Raw genomic sequence first — 22744 nt, 5'->3', positions numbered from 1 at the left:
GAAGTACATTCTGTGGAAAATTAACATTAAAATACTTTTTTCGTAAAATCTATAAAGAACCATTTTTTTCTCAAAAAAACCTGGGTAAAAGTTAATCGTCGCCTCGCTGTATATGTAAACGTACTTTCATGCTTTGACGTTCGCATATGTTTACACATCAAATTTTATGAGTACCTAATACTCACGCCTTTTTTAATGATATGATAGAATGTATTTCGATTGAATTATTTATTTTCTGTAATTTTTGAAAGCAGAGCCTTAATGAAAGGCTCTTCGTAAACGAAAGCATTATTCCATTGGAAACAAGGTAAAGAGATCTGCAATACTTAAAATACTTAGAAGGATAAAAGGCCCGTCAGGATGGGTACTTGTACGTCGCACCTAGCAGATACAATTGCAAAACATTCACTTTTTTTTACTAAATATTAACACTTCTCTTCTTCTTGGCATTTCGCAAACAGTTTATTGTCTGGACGTACTTTACTCAAGCAATGTGAAAATTAATACATATTCCCAATTATCTTGTATTGTGTAAACGCAAGGTTATACAACAAGAGTGTTGGCCAATGTTGGTTGGATCCGTCGGCGCACGAGAGTTGCCAATCTGACGCTTTCAATCTAAGCACACACAGTCTGCTCAACTGTCAGTTTCATCCTTGAGCGGAACGTACGCAAATTACCCATTCTGGCGCGGCCATAAGTCCTTTTTTTGTATGAGATTTCGGCATTCCTAATGGGTGTACATCGACATTTCTATTTACATTTATAAAAAGTGGGTGGGCCATGTACCAGTACTTTCACAAGTATATACCTCTACATATATGTATGTATGTATGTATGTCGGTGCAAAAACATACACATACACTTATAAATATTTACATATGCATAGCATATTTGTATAATGCTTGAAACACAATACCCGGCGAACGGCAAATTTCGCCCAGCAGAGCGATGCCGACGACCAACTTTCGCCCAGCTAATTCGCTTACTGAAACACAAATAGAGCGGTATCGAGCGGTTCGAATGCTGTCAGCTGATAAGAAGGAAGCTTTTACAACGAAGAGGGAAAATACCAGCAAGAAGAAGTTTAAAATATAGAAATAGTCTTTAAATATAACTACTAGTAAACTTACGTTTTACTAGATTAATCTCTGATAGAAAAATATAAGGTATATTATCTTACTTTTAAACAAAAATTACGATAACTTTTAAAGTATGGTCATCATGGCCTTTTTTTGTCGTTGCCGTTGACCGCGGCGTTAGAAATAAATCTATCGTCGCGAACAGTCGTCGAGCAAACTTCGCCGTTTGCTTTGGTTGTGCGCGTTCTCATATAAATCAGTGTGTTTTAATTATCTCGGCGAACATTCGCGACGAAAAATTTGCCGTTCGCCGGTGTTGTGCTTCAGCTTTAACTCACGTTATAGCTGCTCCTCTGTATGTACGATGTACGTTGTGACACTATTACCAATTCGCATGCACAAGTGAGTTAGCCTGGCTAGGTGGCGCACAACAGCTCTAAAGGATGCTGTTGCGGCCTTAAACTGAAGTGATAAAATTTATTTCAGTTGCAAGCGTAGCTTAGAATGGATAATAAGACAAAGGCGAGCGAAGGTAGCGTAAATGAGAGAGAACACTACTACATACTCGTAGTACTAACGACAAACTTTCATAATAACAAAAACACTCGCTGATGCATAAAATCGAATACGAGCAGTAAAAGCTCATTTGTTGTGTAACATCAATTCCGAGAGTCGACCTAGTATCGGACAACAGAAATATACGAATAAAATTAGGTTGTAAACTGCACATGAGCAAGGTGTTTGCATTCGCTGCTGCCGCAAGAGGAGGCATTTTGGGCGATCTCAAAGCATGTAGTAATTTGGAAGGTTTTGCCATGTTTGTAAGTCATTTGCAGTAATAACTAACAGATCTACTACTACCAGTTGCTTAAAGCTGGATTCGTCTGCAATTCCCAGCTGGCTTATACAATTTTTAAATCGTTACGCATACCGCTAGTACTGTCTTGAAAATATGGGAGACTAGCATAAGCGGCAGCTAATAATTTTTCTTCGCCACCTGTCAATTATTTCATTCGTCTGCAATTCTCAGTCGGCTTAAAAATACGTTATAGCAGTAAAAATCAAGAACTTCTCTACCTTATATTTCCATCGCAGTGGATAAGACAATCAGGCAGATTCTAAAATTCACTTCCGAGTGAATTTCAACCTTAACCTTAAATGATTTTAAACCAAGAAATAATTGGTCTTAACCCATAAGCGGTCTAAAAGTGCAACGTGGCTGTCGCGCGGGACACATATGTATGTACAATGAATCATTTACCTATACTCTAATTACCTACTAGGTACCCCGTGGTCTTAAAAGCAAAGCCCTTTAATTTTACACCACATTTTTGAAAATCGAAAGAATGATAGATTTCATAACATGAACAATCGTGGCGTTAAGTATTTAACGTGTTAAATCTCCGAACTCAATTAAGAAGTTGCATTTCATTAAAAGTCCGATATAATTATTAAGTGAAAACGTAAATCATTTTCATCTTGAAATAAACGTTCCACGAGACGAAAAAAATAAATTTCCTACATAATTAATACATTTTCGTCTTGAAATAAACGTCCCGCGAGACGAAAAAAATTAAAGCCCCCAAAAATTATTATGAGAAGACGAAAATAATGTCCATGATAAAATAATCGTCTCGCGAGACGAAAAAAGTAAATGTCACAGATAATTATTAGAAGATGAAAAAGTTTTTAGTCGTAACGATTTTCGTCTCAGGAGACGAAAACAACTTTTCCATTGTTCAGTAATAATTATGCACAATATTTAGTTTTATTTCTTATAATCGTTATAGTCTCTGGTTGTAATATTTTCTCCGCAGACATAGTGATTACATACTATCCTGAAAAACATTAGCTGTGATCACTGCCTCCAGTGATTGCGCCTTACGCCACACTGAATCACAGCAGCATATTTTAAGCCTACTAATGGAGTTGAGAGACTCTCAAACTATGTTCACATATCAATATTATCTCAATCAAAGCTCGTTTTTTAATCACCCCGTTTACACAGGCAAATCTCAGATTATCAGCCGTCAAAATTTGCTGTGCTTGTTATTCTCACATCTCAAGGAAAAGTTATGTTTCTTCTCTGTGCCACCGTGATCACGTTTTTCTGCTATAATAAGCAATATAAATATATTTTAACTTAACATTTTATTAAAAATACCTTTACAAACCTCTTTTACTTGCTAGCGTACATTTTCGTTTACTTTTACATTTGGCATTTCTCCTCTCTTTCGCAAAAACAATCGATAAAACTAGGATGGACACCGAAAAGTTATCGGTTAAATCTGAGATTATTTTATAATTACAGATTAACAAGGGACGAATTTTATATGGCTAATCTCTTGTTATAATTACAGATTAGGGTGTTAAGCTCGAAAATGAGGATAATCTACTTATATGTGAAACTAGTATAAGTTTAGTCGCGCACCATTCCGAGCTTCAGGAGTTGTAGAGAAGCCGAACATACAAAACACAGTAACACTAAATACTTTGAAGTTTGGAGAGCTGATTTCCCACCGTTTTTATTGAGAATCTACTCCACCAAACACATGCGTCATGGCTACGGTGACCATATTTATGAGAGCCGAATACGGGACAAAATATAATTTTTCAAATTTTTTCCACAACAGCTAACAGATCTTAAAGCCTTCTTCAATGATCCTAGATGTGTTAGCCCTGAAACAGTATCCTTTTAGTAATATCACAAATTTGTAGGATAATTTTCTCGAGGTTTTTTCCTCGTAAAATTTGTTTAAAAAATTCGTTAAATGTAGGTCGCTAAGGCTTACCATTCATCTTTGGCAATTTTTTTTTTGTTTTTGTTGACAGTGTTACGCATTTTTATAACCGAGCGCACTTGTGCACAAGGGTATTATAACTTTGTTCACATAACGGTTGTTTGTAACAGGCAAAACGAATCGAGATAGATATAGACAAATGTATACATAAATGATCAGAATGAAAAGAGAAATCGATTAAGCGGTGTCTGTCTGTCCGTCCGTCCGTCCGTCCGTCCGTCCGTCTGTGCACACGATAACTCGAGTAAAAATTGAGATATCTTAACGAAACTTGGTACGTGAACTTCTTTTGGGCGTAGGACGGATGGTATTGAAAATGGGCGAAATCGGACAATAACCACGCCTACCTCCCATATAACGGTAATTTTAAGAAATACGAAAACTGCGATATTTTAGTAACTACTGAAGATAATTCACTCAAAATTGATACTTACAATGAGTTTCAGACGGAAAACATGAATATTATAAATTTATGGAAAATGGGCGTAGCCACGCCCACTTATGGTTATATGTGTATATCTTGGTAACCGCTCCACCAATTTCTTCCAACTTGGGCACAGTTGTTGGCCTTGGTACAGCATACTAAATGGCCGAAAATTATAAAAATCGGACAATAACCACGCCTACCTCCCATATAACGGTAATTTTAAGAAATACGAAAACTGCCAAAATTTAGGAACTACTGAAGATAATTCACTCAAAATTGACATTTACAATGAGTTTTAGACAAAAAATAAGAATATTAAAAAATTTTGGAAAATAGGCGTAGCCACGCCCACTTATGGTTACATGTGTATATCTTGGTAACCGCTACACCAATTTCTTCTAAACTTGGCACAGTTGTTGGTCCTGGTACAGCATACCAAATGGCTGAAAATTTTTAAAATCGGACAATAACCACGCCCTCATCCCTTATAACGGTAATTTCGAGAAATACAAAATCTTCGATAAATCAAGCTAATCGATAATTAAAGCTAATTTATTCAAAATTGATGGTTGCAACAATTCTTTACCAAGAAATACGTTTATGATAAAATTTTGGAAAATGGGCGTGGCACCGCCCACTTNTTTCGAGAAATACAAAATCTTCGATAAATCAAGCTAATCGATAATTAAAGCTAATTTATTCAAAATTGATGGTTGCAACAATTCTTTACCAAGAAATACGTTTATGATAAAATTTTGGAAAACGGGCGTGGCACCGCCCACTTGTGATCACATATATGTATCTCCCTAATCGTTCTAGCAAACCGTTGAAAATTGTTGAAATCGGTCAAAAATTACGGCCGCTTTTCATATAACGGTAAATTTCAGAAACGCTTGAAATTTCAATATTTCGAAATTTAAGGACGCTAATTTACTTAAAATTTTGACACCGACTTATCATGTAGCGGTAGCTTTCGGAAAGGTGGAAAGCATATATTTAATACTTGCGCCGGGTAATTAATGTTCGGCTCCGCCCGAACGTAGACTTTCTTACTTGTTTTCATACAAAGTAAGTAAAAATTTCAGATTTTGGTGAAACATTGCAGAATTAATTTTTTTATAGTTTTTTGCACAAAGTTGGAAATTTGGTATTATACAAATACAGGACATTAAAAGAAGTACAGAACATTTCGGGTCCCGTATAAAATAAATAAATAAAGAGGACTGTCCCGTATAAAACAGGGCGGATGGTCATCGTAGTCAAGGACGATTGGGTCTAATTATAGAGGTGTATGTATATCCAAAGGATTCCTGGCTGTTAGAGTGTTATTACGGGGGTTCAGGATAGTCCCTTTATCTTTCTTCCTTAGCCCATCAACTAGATAAAGATTTATTTAAATCCGCTTAAGCCTTTTCATACGCCTAAATATATGTGAAACACTTGTCCATCGCCTGTCTCAAGTGATATTTCAAATGCTTGCCCAGCAAATTCTATGAAATGGTATAGGTATTAAGCGTTGGACCTCATACGAGCCAAATAAATAAACTCTCCTTTCCTCATAAGACTACAGTTTAAAGCATCTCAAATCTGACCGCTTTTCAACAGTTCAGAGTTTAAGTTCGCATCTTCAACAAATCGAGTCGCGCATACGTCTTATGTACATACATACATATATATGTGCGCATGTGCATACAAACATATGTACATACACGTAATTTTCCCAACTCAGTTTTGTCAACTGGAAGAGCAACAATGTTGGAATTTTTGCACTGTAGTAAAATTGCAGTAAGTTGCTTTGCTCGACTGTTGTCACTGACGACGAACGAGTCGTACTGGGCGAAAATTCACATAAACGAGGTAAATCTCATGGAAGAAAAGCGACTTGAAAAATTAAAACTGTTGCTGATGATAAAAATGAGGGAAAATACTAAGAAGAAGAAGAAGCTACAACAATATCAACTGTCGTTCCAACAATGCAATGCAATTTTTATTATGATACCGGGTGATGAGAAAAAATTTGTTTACTTATTCGTACTTGTACTCGTCGTCGTCGTCGTACTCGTTGATGTACCCACATTCAAAGTCATCATCCAACGTCAGTCAGTTGTTTTGAAATTGTTATTATTTATGTGAGTATTTTGCCGTCAGTCATTTTACAATACGTGCGGCTCGAGCGGTTTAACTGCATATACATATGTATGTGCATAAATACATACATATGTACATAGCTCGCTAGCTGGCTGACTCTGGCTGCTTGGCATGTAAAAGTTTCAAATGAAAATTTTGTATTAATGAAGGCAGAAAAGTCTAGCATGGTAGCGCAGTGCAGCGCGCTCGTACGATATAGTAGTGATAATAAAAAAGTCAGTCTACAGAAAAACTCGACTCAAGATATCGCTGTAGTAGCAGCTCTACGCAGCTCGATTCGATTCGAGCGGCAGCAGTTAATTCTGTGAGATTTACAGTGGGTCCCTTCTGTGTGCGAAGTTATTTTTGGAAAGGCAAAATCACGCTCTCCTCCAAATAATGATAACCACATTGATGTCCTCCAAGAAATGAAGGTCTACAATTTTGCATATTTGCAACGAGTTTATGTCATCCCTTGTCACTTTTGGTTGGGAGACAAACCGGTTTCGACATAATGTCGTCGTTAGTGCCGTTTTTCGATCTGAATACGATCAGGTACTCCTAGCTTCCTCACGTTATATTCTATCTAGCTCGTAGCAAGTTTTTGGTTACTTTTATTATCGAACAGATATAAATCCGTTATTTTTATATTCTTGGTTTCTGTAACTTAGGTCTGTATTTTCCCGTTGGCATTTGTTGCGGGGATTTCCTTATGTTTTCAATATATTGGCCTGAGTGATTCGGATATAACGTCGGATTCTTCCTTGAAAGGTTTTCTGCTTGCACAACAATCTCGACGCTCTCTAATTTGTTCAAGTGTTGTCCTTTCTGGACATAGAAAAATTTGGCTGCCTTTTTATGTTTCATCAGTGTTTATTTGTTTTCGAACATGTGAGTTGTGAATGTTTTCTTTTGCACACTTCTGTTGTAGCTACACTTTCATTCGGTTATTATGCACCCTACTTTTCTAAATCTTCATTCGTACTGCTATTCATTATTCTTCCGACGTCATTTCTCATTTTGAACGATATGCGAATGTTGTATTTTTAGAAAACCTTGGGCAGTTTGTGTGACATTTTACCACTGTAAGTCAACACAGCCCAAGCTTTCTCGTTTTTTTCGTGCTAGTGCATTCTTTTTTCGAGTCTTCTGATTTCGCCCGCCAGTAGCTCGTTTCTGTAAGTCCTCTCTACCGATTATATCTCTACTGGTAGAGAATATACGCCATTCTCTACTACTCATTAGCAGAACAAGGTGGCGAATTCATATATGATTTTTTTTTGTATTCATTATTTTTAGCAAATAGGTTAATGGGGTTCGCTCAAGAATAGTTATCAGTTATATAAATGCAGTATTTTTGTGTTATTTAGGGCTGTTTTCTCGACTGTCTGTTAAAGTTATTTTCCCGGGCTTTGTTATTGGTATTATTATTTATTTTAATCGCCATATCTAAATATTTTAGTTTTCCTTCCTCTTCCTTATCCATCGTAAAATATATATTTTCGTGTTATGTATTGAGATAGTCCAATATTTGTTCCTCTTTGGGTCAAATTCACAGTGCATAGTTTGTACTGAAAATCTGTAGCTAACTGCCGATTCTGAGTTAACTGCGCCCTGTGAATTTGGCCCTTTGTCTCCTGTTATTAGACATGTAATGTCTACGCTTTGTATGGACATCTCAATGGCGTTAGATAACCCATTCCTAGTCTATTTATTTGTCTGTATATTTTAATACTAAACCAGAAATAAGTTGGTCTATACGGTATTAAACGTATTGACAACTTCTTTTGTGATGCTTTTCTCCGTTTCGCCGAGCAATATTTTACTGGTTTTGTCCACTGTCGAGGTTTTGGGTATCAATGGGTAAAGTTCCTTTATGTAAATTAATACCAATTTAGTGTTATTAGTGATATGTAAAGATTTCATCTTTTCTGTTAGCTCTGCTGTGTTTGTATTGGTATATTTAATGGGTAACTCTAGATTAACTTTCAGTACGATCTTCGAGTACTTGGAAAGTTGGAATTGGTCTTATCGGGTTACCTTGTTTATGTATCTTTGACAGTGCAATCATTGAAAGGGCCGAAGGATTACTGTCAATGCTGATGCTTGATTATCTTTTATTATCTTTGTCACCTTTTTTGTCGCGCTTTTTATTGCCTCTTGATATTCTTTGGTGGGAACCTTTCCTATTTCCTTTTATAAGTTGTTCCGTTTTTACCCTGAACCCTGATAACATGGTTTATATTATCCTGATTACCTTTTCATTGGATTTGGCATGTTTCTCAATAATATACATTGTATATATATGCCTACATACATATGTATGGGTATTGTGTGATTCTGCTCTTCCTAGGAAGCAATGCTTCAACCATTTCGGTGTCTACAATGGTGTGTTCTATTTCTTTATTTTATTATAGTTTTCGATGTTTCGTTTAAGGCCTTTTCTTAGTATTTCTGTCGATTTCTCGTTAAAGGAAACTTGAGGCCAAGGTTTGTACAATGGATGTATGTATAAAGACTATGGTTAGTCCGACCCATACTTTCATTTGGAACGATGGCCTAGTGACCATCCCTGGCTAAGGTTTACTACGTTAAGAAACTTAGCGGCAACTGGTTCAATGATATCTTGCCCAATGGAGGCTCTGAACATTCTGCTTGATCTATTACTGGTAGATTTTTTATCAAAAATGTATCTGCTACCAGCGCTATCGCTTTTCGGGCTGAAAATTATGTACTGAAAAATGCCACTGGGCCACATCACAATAATAAATACAATCTCATCTACTTATTAGCAACTACTTCATACCTAAGACGTAGGCCAACCACACCATCCACAAACCCCGCACAAAATATCTAAATCGCAATGGTTGAAAGGTTTTTAAAGAGGGATTAGGTGTAGATTACGGTATTTTCGTCGAACAACTCAATGTGAAGCTATGCTTTCACCTACATAAGTGACAAGTGGCAAATTTGCAATTAAGAAGGCATCCGGTAGAATGCAGGTGAAGACTTTTTCAGGTTTCCAATCGGCAAATCAGGCGCTCTCCCCTTCCTCAGTTAGGTCAAAACTTGTGGAGAACTGTAGAAGAGAGTTGGCCTAAATTTCTGATTAATTCGAACTTACTCTAATATGGGTGCCCGGAGGCGTAGGAACATATGTACATACGAATGCGACGCCAAAGAAACTATCAAAATTCGGCTCTGTACAATGACATTGGCGCCTGTCTCAGGGAAATCAAAAGCAGAATTATCGAAATTTACTATGCAAAAACTAAACAGTGGTGGAGCTTTATGGTAAGAACCTAGATTCGGAAGCTTCAGAAACCGGTTTATTTAGCTAAACGGACAGCCAGTCTGGAAATATGTGTGAGATTAACGAAAATTAATGACTTTTTAGTCCATAGGCCGAAGATCACCTTTCACAAAATTTTCAAAGGCGCCCCAATGTTGAGGTCAGAAATCTTTAAATCTACTGGAACAAACAGGTCTGCGCGTTACCGATTATTTGTAACCGGCGTATTGTATTACCAAAAATCGTTACCGCGTCTTGTAGCCATGATTGTAGGTTTAAGGGTCCACTGGCGATGTACCTACTCATCAATTCAACCCTAATTTTTTTTGTTGCAATACTGGTTTTGCATATTTTACGGCGCAAAATATACCTGTAAAGCTGACTTTTATAACCAAAATATTTTACCTACTTCATTACACAGTGCAGTTCAAATCGACTTCAAATCTAGCTGAGCTCAGCTGAACCGAGTTCGTTGCTTGAGCTCGACGAAGCGCACAAGCAACACTGCATACAGAAACTGGTTTTCATCACAACAACAAAAAAAACTTTTTCAGTACCAACGATATTTGTTATTGCTTCAAAGCAACATACCTGCACACATACTCACATTGCATGTTTGTATGCATAAGTATTTTTTTTTTTTGTTATTTTACTAACTATTCTGTGTCGTTCATTCGTTAGTAGCTGCTGGCAACTACTAACTTTTTGCCATCGTAGTAGAGTTTCGTTTCGTTGCTCGTTGCTATCGACAACTCGAAAATATTTTCCCTCGCATACATGTGCGCACATACATAAAACTATTTGTATCAAAATGTGTCGAGCGCTGTTGTTGTCGGCTAGCGGGTTTTGTTGCTGTAGCGTAGCTTTTATATTCACTATATGCATGGAAAAAATATATCAGTGTATTATCCCTGCGGTAAAATTTAGAGACAGTCTGACAAAGCGCTAGTTCCGAACTACATATTTCAGACCTATCTCTAAACTAGTGCAAAAGAATGCAGAGCGGGACAGTTGAAACTTGCGGTGTAAATTTGCAAATGCTCACTATTTGTACAATACGAAAGTAACTCAGCGAGAGACCTCCGATTCCACCATCGTTGGTCGCGAGTTCGAATCACGGTGGAGGAAGTTGTGAGTTTTTAATTTTTAATTTAATGAATTCAAATTGTTCGTGGAGCTTACAATACATATATATATATATATATTTTTTTTTATAAAATACGTAACGAAAATGGAATCTGTAAAAGAAAAGGACAAACGAAAAAAAATTCCAAAAATCGAATATCAAATACGTTTTCTTACAAAAAAAAATCCAAAATGGAACCGGGTAAAAACTGGTTGCAAAGTAATGCACTGGGCGAAGATTGCCACCGCCAATGACATCGTCGTGTAAAACTGGACGGTTGAAAGCATTGCTTGGGTATTGAGCTAGAACTAGTAATGTCGGCAAAAGGTCTAGTTCTACGCTAGTTCTGAGCTAGCCAGATTTTCTGCAGGGCCCATATATGTATGTACATGTGTGTAGTAGAGCATTTTCCTACAAATACAGTACCTGGCCAATGAACTAAAAACGGTTTGAGTTTCTTATAAAATTCAACAATAACAAACATGCTGTCAGAGTGAAGTATTTAATATGTAGACGTTTTTGTTTGTCGCTCTACTTTCTGCTTACTGAACCTTAGCTTGATATACAAAATTACTTGTCCCATGCTGGTGAAAAAGAGGTTGCTAGGATGTATAAGTTAGACTTTTGTTACGACACCACGACCAATCTTGAAGAAATCAGTAAACCAGAAATTGCTACCATTCCATGTTTACGTCGTTCATTGTCATAGTTGGTTCTGGTTGGGGAAAATATCTTAAAATGAAGTTATGCCCCGAAACACATAGGCTAACGAAGCTAACGCGAAATTCTTTATCTTGTTCTTTTATCCTGAGAATGGATGGATGCACTAACTTCTTATACATTGTTTCTGGAATGAGCCTTGCTTTAAACAGTGGAGCGTATTTCTGGATTACAGTGTGCAGAGAAGACAGATTTCGGAACGTCTCGAAAGTCGTAATGGTGTTTCTTCTCATCATACTAGGGATTTCCACGCAGACAAGTCGCTCATACTTCTTTTTCCACGTCTTATAAATGTTAACGCTTTTGCACAGTCATACCGCTTATATAGGTCAGATGCGCCAGATACTCTCCATTTACTTCCGGTAAATCCAAATCAAGGTCCTGGCTCTTTTATAGCTTTATCCAATGCGACTTTCATTAAAACTTGTCATCAAGTATTATACCTAGTTATTTGAATTAAAAAAAGTGTATATTTTTTCTATGAAATAGTTTCTTTTTAGCAGTTTGCCTCTTTCCTTTTTCTGGAAAAAATAATTATGAATGTCTTCGTAGCGTTAACGACCAATTTCGATTGCGCTATTTGTCGACTGTAGGAAATCTGAGTTGATGTCTTCAAACGAACGCCATCGGCGTAGCCCTGCACATCGAAGCCCTTGTCACTCAGTAGTTCATCTACTAAGATGGACCATAAAATAGCGGAAATGATCAAAATCACCCTCTACGCCCAAGAAACAGTCTATAGCAGAGTTGGCCAGCGAAAGCTTTCATTTTGTGCTTGCCCTATACAAACTGTACATAGAGACGTTGAAAGCTTTGGCACGCGTGCCTATCAAGTGGCCAACTGTGGTCTATAGCCACCTCCTCTTTCTCCATGAGCATTTCAAGTTTACGTGCCGTACTTGGAAATAGAAGCAGTCGTATGTAAAGAAGTATACATCGGCTTGCATGTTAAAAGATTCCCGGCAGCAGTTCGTGAATTATCCACAAGATCTTCTTAAGAGGCCCACATATTTCAGTAGTGTGCGTTTTATCAAGGGCTCTACGGATTCTGGCACATTATGCACATTCATGATTCATACGCAGAAGTGAGTATATTAGTTTCTTCTAGCACTTTTTTTCGTCATTGGACTCATATTCGGTAAGGGCATTTCCCATTCGACGGTTTTTTGAACTAAGCTAATGATCTTACGGGGTTTCTCCTTGTTTTGCCCTGTTTAGAAGATGTGATGGCCATTTCTGATAACAAAATTATCAGTAAATAAATCTATTAAACAGAATAAGTTACCAGTAACCCGTATCGATCGTAATAGCTGGCCAGGCGCTGTACATTTCATACTCATGTACTATATACTATACTACATATCGTTATCTCAAAATAAAAAGGCCCTAACTCATTTTCTTCCAAAATCCAACTTTGTACAAAAGTCAGTAGATTACTTACCTAAAACTAGACTTTGAAATAACTGCCATAGCATTTAATTAATTAAGTCTTCAACAAAGAAGGACATTTTAAAAAAGTTCTCCTCCAAATAACTTAAGCTGTCGTTGAAGTTTTTTATCTTTCAGTAAAGAAAAAAATGTTAGATAGGGCGTTTTTATATTAAGGTAGCAATATGTACATATGTATAACATATCTACATGCACTAAGTGTAAATATTCGNCCGGCCCTAAGTCTTCAACAAAGAAGGACATTTTAAAAAAGTTCTCCTCCAAATAACTTAAGCTGTCGTTGAAGTTTTTTATCTTTCAGTAAAGAAAAAAATGTTAGATAGGGCGTTTTTATATTAAGGTAGCAATATGTACATATGTATAACATATCTACATGCACTAAGTGTAAATATTCGATACAAACCTACCAACATACATAGTTTTGTGTGTAAATTTGTATTTTCAGACCAAGCAGGAACCTAATTAAGTCAAAGGAATTTCATTTTTGTTCAAGCGCATAGGACAGATGATTGAGGGATTTTTGTAGATACATATGTACATAAGTACATTAGGCATATGATTTTTTTAAATTAAATGTACCTGTGATGAGAGGCTGAGGAATTAAATATGAAAACCCACAAAAAATACGTTTTTATCAAAATTGAGTACAAAAACTTTCTGCAAGAATTATGACTGCGATCGAAAATTGGTTTCTAAAATTTCTTTTACACCGCTGACTTGGAATTTTTCATAAATTCATGCAAATGCTTTCTCAATGAATTTTCATATGCGCTACCATGCTACAAAGTAGAAGTTAGTTTCATTTTCACACATAAACTGTTACCATGTTTATATGATGCTTCAATTCGTTCTAAGTCAAACCATGTTATTTGGACGCACACATGTAAACTCATTTCTAAATCGAATTGAAACTTTTAACCGTGCCACTATAAATCACATTTTGAATGCGAGTTAAGAGTTGTTGAATCGTGTTAAGAGTGCATATATAAAANTATTCATATTCGGTAAGGGCATTTCCCATTCGACGGTTTTTTGAACTAAGCTAATGATCTTACGGGGTTTCTCCTTGTTTTGCCCTGTTTAGAAGATGTGATGGCCATTTCTGATAACAAAATTATCAGTAAATAAATCTATTAAACAGAATAAGTTACCAGTAACCCGTATCGATCGTAATAGCTGGCCAGGCGCTGTACATTTCATACTCATATACTATATACTATACTACATATCGTTATCTCAAAATAAAAAGGCCCTAACTCATTTTCTTCCAAAATCCAACTTTGTACAAAAGTCAGTAGATTACTTACCTAAAACTAGACTTTGAAATAACTGCCATAGCATTTAATTAATTAAGTCTTCAACAAAGAAGGACATTTTAAAAAAGTTCTCCTCCAAATAACTTAAGCTGTCGTTGAAGTTTTTTATCTTTCAGTAAAGAAAAAAATGTTAGATAGGGCGTTTTTATATTAAGGTAGCAATATGTACATATGTATAACATATCTACATGCACTAAGTGTAAATATTCGATACAAACCTACCAACATACATAGTTTTGTGTGTAAATTTGTATTTTCAGACCAAGCAGGAACCTAATTAAGTCAAAGGAATTTCATTTTTGTTCAAGCGCATAGGACAGATGATTGAGGGATTTTTGTAGATACATATGTACATAAGTACATTAGGCATATGATTTTTTTAAATTAAATGTACCTGTGATGAGAGGCTGAGGAATTAAATATGAAAACCCACAAAAAATACGTTTTTGTCAAAATTGAGTACAAAAACTTTCTGCAAGAATTATGACTGCGATCGAAAATTGGTTTCTAAAATTTCTTTTATACCGCTGACTTGGAATTTTTCATAAATTCATGCAAATGCTTTCTCAATGAATTTTCATATGCGCTACCATGCTACAAAGTAGAAGTTAGTTTCATTTTCACACATAAACTGTTACCATGTTTATATGATGCTTCAATTCGTTCTAAGTCAAACCATGTTATNGTCAAAATTGAGTACAAAAACTTTCTGCAAGAATTATGACTGCGATCGAAAATTGGTTTCTAAAATTTCTTTTATACCGCTGACTTGGAATTTTTCATAAATTCATGCAAATGCTTTCTCAATGAATTTTCATATGCGCTACCATGCTACAAAGTAGAAGTTAGTTTCATTTTCACACATAAACTGTTACCATGTTTATATGATGCTTCAATTCGTTCTAAGTCAAACCATGTTATTTGGACGCACACATGTAAACTCATTTCTAAATCGAATTGAAACTTTTAACCGTGCCACTATAAATCACATTTTGAATGCGAGTTAAGAGTTGTTGAATCGTGTTAAGAGTGCATATATAAAAGGGATTTGTCCACACGGTTGTTTCATGCAACTCTGTATAAAGTAAAACATTTAAATAGTTCTTGAAATTACATTTAACTAAGCTTTGTGATAAAATGAATAGCTAATATCCTTTTTTCTTGGCTGTTGGAGTACTTAATTATTATTTTCTCTTGTTTATTATTTTCAAGAATTGACACATGTATTATCAGGGTTGCATCGGAATGAACACTGTTTGAAAGTTAATTCGACTTAATTCGATACCGCGCTTGGTGCCATAAAAAACAAGGTATGTGTTTATTGAGGTATATACTTTCGGTAAATTGCTAAAGTAGCACTGCCACCTCAACAAATTATTGTTTTGAGAATTTTGATTTTTTTAAGGAATGTTTTATGCATTAAAAAATATTATTTAATCGTGTCAGAATGTATGTGATTTCCAATATCATGGTAGAGTCAACGTAAAACTGTGGGTCCCCCTCTTCTGTGTGACAACATCACGGCGTACGCCACAAATCGGTGGCCTAGCTCGGCCTAACGCTAACATATTGAGTAAGCGCCAATCTATTGTTATTATTATATGAAAAATTCCAAGTCAACGGAATAAAAAAAAATTGATAGTTATCTACCTACTTTTAATCGCAATTTTCCATATACATATGCATACATGTGTATGTGAGTATTTGTTATTGCATTTTTTTTATAATCTGTTTTACCAAATTTTAGCAAAAACGTTATTTCTGTCGGGTTTTTATTATTCCTCATCCTCTCCTCACAGGAATATTTAATAATAGAAAATACTGATATGCCTAATGTGCATACCTAAGTATGTATGTATGTAATTATGTATGTACATGCAGAGACCTATTTTTGTACCCATGTAAAAGTTTTCTATTTTCTCGTTACTCTTTCCAATTTACTCNTAGAATGTAGAATGTAGAGTCAACGTAAAACTGTGGGTCCCCCTCTTCTGTGTGGCAACATCACGGCGTACGCCACAAATCGGTGGCCAAGCTCGGCCTAACGCTAACATATTGAGTAAGCGCCAATCTATTGTTATTATTATATGAAAAATTCCAAGTCAACGGAATAGAAAAAAAATTTGATAGTTATCTACCTACTTTAAATCGCAATTTTCCATATACATATGCATACATGTGTATGTGAGTATTTGTTATTGCACTATTTTTATAATCTGTTTTAGCAAAAACGTTATTTCTGTCGGGTTTTTATTATTTTCCTCATCCTCTCCTCATAGGAATATTTAGTAATAGAAAATACTGATATGCCTAATGTGCATACCTAAGTATGTATGTATGTAGTTATGTATGTACATGCAGAGGACCTATTTTGGTACCCATGTAAAAGTTTTCTATTTTCTCGTTACTCTTTCCAATTTACTCATCAGTGTTGCCAGAACTTTTTGAGTCGTCTGGCTATATTGGCAAAAAAACGGCTGAAATGTTTCAACTAAAATTCACGTTTCATTTAAAGAAATCGCAAGTAGAAAGACTAGCAAAATCATCAAATTTTGTTTGGTTAATTAAGGTTACACGTAGCTAAGCTTTACACCACTCGTTAAATAAATCACAAAAACCGAGACTGGTAAACTCATTACAAATTATTATTTTTTTAACAAAAGAAACTGTCGTTATACGTACATCAGAAGTCAGAGATCCATTACTAACTTATGGCGTTTTATTTTTTACTGAAAAATGTTGCCTTACATTGCACTAGGTTACTTTTCGTCCTGAAAAATGAGTATGTTAGTATAAAGTATTTTGCTTAGTCGGAGGGTGATATTTTGAGAAATGAACACGTGAAGCTGTGAAAGGGCTGAAGAAAACAGGCCAACATTATTACGAGAAAAGAAAACACCATTAGTTTATATCGAACAAGCCAGTCGCCTTTTTCATTCATCTATTTAATTGTGTTTTGATGTCCATATATTCAAAACTCCAGTTTTTATTNCATCAGTGTTGCCAGAACTTTTTGAGTCGTCTGGCTATATTGGCAAAAAAACGGCTGAAATGTTTCAACTAAAATTCACATGTTTCATTTAAAGAAATCGCAAGTAGAAAGACTAGCAAAATCATCAAATTTTGTTTGGTTAATTAAGGTTACACGTAGCTAAGCTTTACACCACTCGTTAAATAAATCACAAAAACCGAGACTGGTAAACTCATTACAAATTATTATTTTTTTAACAAAAGAAACTGTCGTTATACGTACATCAGAAGTCAGAGATCCATTACTAACTTATGGCGTTTTATTTTTTACTGAAAAATGTTGCCTTACATTGCACTAGGTTACTTTTCGTCCTGAAAAATGAGTATGTTAGTATAAAGTATTTTGCTTAGTCGGANTAACATTACACTAGGTTACTTTTCGTCCTGAAAAATTAGTATGTTAGTATAAAGTATTTTGCTTAGTCGCAGGGTGATATTTTGAGAAATGAACACGTGAAGCTGTGAAAGGGCTGAAGAAAACAGGCCAACATTATTACGAGAAAAGAAAACACCATTAGTTTATATCGAACAAGCCAGTCGCCTTTTTCATTCATCTATTTAATTGTGTTTTGATGTCCATATATTCAAAACNGAAATGTTTCAACTAAAATTCACATGTTTCATTTAAAGAAATCGCAAGTAGAAAGACTAGCAAAATCATCAAATTTTGTTTGGTTAATTAAGGTTACACGTAGCTAAGCTTTACACCACTCGTTAAATAAATCACAAAAACCGAGACTGGTAAACTCATTACAAATTATTATTTTTTTAACAAAAGAAACTGTCGTTATACGTACATCAGAAGTCAGAGATCCATTACTAACTTATGGCGTTTTATTTTTTACTGAAAAATGTTGCCTTACATTGCACTAGGTTACTTTTCGTCCTGAAAAATGAGTATGTTAGTATAAAGTATTTTGCTTAGTCGGAGGGTGATATTTTGAGAAATGAACACGTGAAGCTGTGAAAGGGCTGAAGAAAACAGGCCAACATTATTACGAGAAAAGAAAACACCATTAGTTTATATCGAACAAGCCAGTCGCCTTTTTCATTCATCTATTTAATTGTGTTTTGATGTCCATATATTCAAAACTCCAGTTTTTATTGTCCTAATCACTCTCTCACATGCCTGTCTGAGAGCAATGATAAGCAACAATAAAATATTTTAGCACCATGATACAATTATTCACAGGTATTGTCTTTCCATAGAGTTTTGCTTCACATCTATACTCGTGTTCTTTTATTCTCATTCGTTATTTTCTAAGTGTTACGATTAAAACTTTACACTTAAATTTAAGCCATTCATAACAAAAATTGTATAAAGAAAGTCCCCGCTACGCCCTTATTTGATTTTTGAAGTGAAACTTCTTTAGCGGCGGTTGGTTGGTTGGGAGTAAATTGGCAAATTCAGCGGAAATTGCACACGGATCTGGTTGGGACGGAAAGGAAATGGTGCAACGGAAATGATTGGGGCTGAAACAAGTACTTCTTGTGTATATGCAACGGAAATGATGCAACAGAAATGATACAACGGAAATGGTGCAACGGAAATGGTTGAGGCTGAAACAAGTGCTTCTTATGTGTATGCATATGGTATCTATAAATTTAGCAAAAATTTGCTAACAAAAGGTTAGAGAATAACACTTAGAAAAAGACCAATACATCAGACAGAAAAAGACCATCATACAAGGTAAATCTAAACACTTTACTTATATATATATAAGAACAAATGTGAAGGGGAATATGTAGCTGAAAAAAATTATGAACATAAAAGTAAAGACACAGAGGAGGATGAGGATACCGATACAAGCAAAGATGAAGATAGGGGAAGAAAGATTAAAATAGAGGTAATTAAAGAGGAAAGGATATAGAGAGAGACACAGAGACTCAATCTGGGAACTATTTTCGGATTTTAGAGATTTTCGGGATTCTTGAGACCTACCGATAAAATAATCGATATTTTTATCGGTTTTGTTATCGATTTTGTTATCGATATTTACTGATTTTGTTGTCGGTATAAATCGATTTTGTTATCGATAATTATCGATATTTATTTGCGATATTTATCAATTTTGTTATCGATTTTAATATCGATATTTATCCGATTTTGTTATCGATATTTATCGATTTTGTTATCGATATTTATCGATTTTNGGATGAGGATACCGATAAAAGCAAAGATGAAGATAGGGGAAGAAAGATTAAAATAGAGGTAATTAAAGAGGAAAGGATATAGAGAGAGACACAGAGACTCAATCTGGGAACTATTTTCGGATTTTAGAGATTTTCGGGATTCTTGAGACCTACCGATAAAATAATCGATATTTTTATCGGTTTTGTTATCGATTTTGTTATCGATATTTACTGATTTTGTTGTCGGTATAAATCGATTTTGTTATCGATAATTATCGATTTTGTTATCGATATTTATTAGCGATATTTATCAATTTTGTTATCGATTTTAATATCGATATTTATCCGATTTTGTTATCGATATTTATCGATTTTGTTATCGATATTTATCGATTTTTTGTCGACATTTATCGTTTTTGTTATCGATATTTATCGATTTTGTTATCGAATTTGTTATCGATATTTATGGATTTTGTTATCGATATTTATCGATTTTGTTATCGATATGTATCGATTTTGTTATCGATATTTTTATCGATTTTCTACCAATGGTATTATCGATGTTGCTTTTGAAATTTGTATCGAATTTGTCNGTCGACATTTATCGTTTTTGTTATCGATATTTATCAATTTTGTTATCGAATTTGTTAGCGATATTTATGGATTTTGTTATCGATATTTATCGATTTTGTTATCGATATTTATCGATTTTGTTATCGATATGTATCGATTTTGTTATCGATATTTTTATCGATTTTCTAATGGATTTAGCTACCAATGGTATTATCGATGTTGCTTTTGAAATTTGTATCGAATTTGTCATTGATTTTGGTATCGGTATTTTGATGGACGTTATAATCGATTTTGTTATCGTTAGAGTATAATGATAAAAATGAAGATAATGGAAAAACAGAATAACATGAATGTTATTAAAACGAACAGTGGTAGAGGTAGGGATCTACGTTGATAGAAAAAAAGCGAAAAAATTTAACCTTAAGTAAAAGCAGATGTGTGTGCTTATGTATAGATAGATAAGTAACGTAAGTTTCACTTCTACAGTGTGGCCCAGGCACACTTACTTTTTTTTAGTTTATTTAATGGCTATTACTTTTTTATGAAAATATAGGTGATTACTCCACAAACACCACATAAGTCTCAATTTCAGACTTTGTGCAAAAATTATGGAAATTCTGCAAAATTTCACCAAAATTTTAAACTTTTTAATCAGCATCTTTACAAAATGGTATGTATGCAGTTTTGCAGTCCATTAAAATTTTAAGTAGCCAGGACTTACCCTTATTTTAGTAATTTTTTTATAACGGTGTTACGAATTATTTCCATACAAGGTATATTATATTAGTGTGACACATTCTACTTAAAATTACAGGAGAAAAGTTCAATAATTTTATGAAATATTCACTTCTTTTAAATTTGCTTTTTCATTTTCATTGTTATTGATTTTATACGACATTACAAGAAGTCTTATGTAAATACTTATGGACAGGGAATGGATTTTTAGGACCTCAAAACCTACAAAAAAGACAAAATAAAATAGCGAAATAGGCAGGAAAAGGCACTAGAAATAGCAAAAAAGGCAAAAGAAGGCACTAAAGAATGACAAGAACTTAAAAACAACACTGGTTTTAAAGGAAAAATGTTCAACGGACCCCGCTACATATCCAATTCTATATAGATTTCTCACTGATTCCGAAAGTCGAGTTAATTTTTTATTATATGGATACGTTTTCGAAGTATTTTCGGTAGGCGATGGTAACATCTCTTAATTGTTTATACAAAAAATCTTTGCGCATTTTCATACGACCACTTATAACTTATAACTTATGTATTTATCTATCGATTTCCTTCATTGTAACGGAACAGGCTTTAATTCAGCCTTGGATGTATTAACCGTGCGTTCCACGTGAGTTGATACAAGTGGCACCCAATTTAAATATGGAACGTTTGAAGCTTTTATATTATCAGGATAAGAGGCTTTTTCCTCCCTATAATAACTTTTTAAAGGTAAAATAGGCAAAAAAGGCAAATATCTTAGAAAAAGCAACATAAATGTGTATATATGGAATCAGGGAAAGCTAAATCGTGGACATTATTAATCGAATATACTCCACCTTTTTAGCTTATCATTATATCCTAGTACAAAGTCTTGGGCCAGAAATTCTATTTTAAGGCTGAGATTCAATGGCCTTTCTGATAATAACATCCACTGGGAGTTTATATGGAGCTGAATTGGTTTAGAGACTTCTATGAATCTTGTAATATATTTAATCAAACTACTTATTTAGACAAAATTCCTTTAGGCGCAGACATATTTGCTCCGAGTGGATGTACCAGCGCAATATATTCTGAACTTCCCTGGGGATCTATATTTTGTCAAACAAAAAGCGATTTATTATTTTATTTATTTTATTACTTATCAGGTGATGTCATTCTTGCCAAATGGTCAAATGTAAGGGACTCATTTATAAGATCTTCGAGGAAAAACCGTTATCAAGGACTAAAGCGAAGCTATATATACAGCGAGCATCTCCAGTTTTTATTGAAATCGAAACAAGATGACAAAGATGATGTTGGGAGCAGTTTCAGTCAGGATGAAACTGAATATGATAGGTGTGATTTGGAAGGATTATGTGATCCACTGTCGCCACCGCAGTCTGCTTCAAACTTACATCAATGGAAAAGACAGTTGGACGATGATATAGAGCAAGAAGTAGGAAGGAAATTGAAAAGAGGAAAGCGATGTGTTGAGCAATACTCAAATAAGTCTCAACCCGACATGAGTTGATACTATTGTCTTTTCAACCATATATACGAGATATGAGCGAAGAAGAATTGATGGATTTTCAGATGGGAGTTTTAACAAACATCAGGAAAATTAAGCAACAACGGGGTGGAAGCAGGAATCTATTTAAGAGCACGGATATTTAGCGTTCCGTGTGTGACGAAATATATAGATTTATTTTTGTTCAGTTTTTTCTTATTTTTATACCCGAGCGCACTTGTGCACAAGGGTATTATAACTTTGTTTGCGAGATAGATATAGACAAATGTATACGTCAATGCTCAGAATGAAAAGAGAAATCGATTAAGCCATGTCTGTCCGTCCGTCCGTCTGTCTGTCCGTGTACACGATAACTCGAGAAAAAATTAAGATATTTCCACGAAATTTTGTAAGTAAGTTTCCCTTTATCCAAGGTAGGTTGGGATTGAAAAGGGGCGACAT

The 22744-nt window shown here is 34.8% G+C and overlaps 1 protein-coding gene across 2 annotated transcripts; it reads left to right on the top strand.

Moving 5' to 3' along the window:
- The first annotated feature begins 1492 nt into the window (after positions 1 to 1492).
- On the top strand, positions 1493 to 22321 carry LOC108367891 (uncharacterized). 2 transcript variants are annotated; one of them, XM_017622591.1, is made up of 2 exons: positions 1493 to 1889; positions 21942 to 22321. In XM_017622591.1, exons 1-2 carry the CDS (start codon positions 1811 to 1813, stop codon positions 22304 to 22306), a joined length of 444 nt encoding a protein of 147 aa, XP_017478080.1. In that variant the 5' UTR covers positions 1493 to 1810; the 3' UTR covers positions 22307 to 22321. The 2 variants fall into 2 exon arrangements, with proteins under 2 accessions (XP_017478080.1, XP_017478081.1); XM_017622592.1 differs by having other exon boundaries at positions 1494 to 1877.
- Positions 22322 to 22744: the final 423 nt, after the last annotated feature.

The sequence above is a fragment of the Rhagoletis zephyria genome, unplaced genomic scaffold, assembly GCF_001687245.7.
Source record: "Rhagoletis zephyria isolate East Lansing unplaced genomic scaffold, Rhagoletis_zephyria_1.1 Rzeph_scaffold_02847, whole genome shotgun sequence".
Lineage (NCBI taxonomy): Eukaryota > Metazoa > Arthropoda > Insecta > Diptera > Tephritidae > Rhagoletis > Rhagoletis zephyria.
Note: the sequence above shows the minus strand (reverse complement) of the source record. Positions and strands in the feature narration are given on the sequence as shown.

What these genes read in the sequence shown, in the direction of transcription:
- LOC108367891 (XM_017622591.1), top strand. Translation starts at nt 1,811, where the DNA reads ATGAGCAAGGTGTTTGCATTCGCTGCTGCCGCAAGAGGAGGCATTTTG. An exon ending in AGCATGTAGTAATTTGGAAG is followed by an intron (nt 1,890 to 21,941) that starts GTTTTGCCATGT and finishes ATTACTTATCAG; the next exon opens with GTGATGTCATTCTTGCCAAA.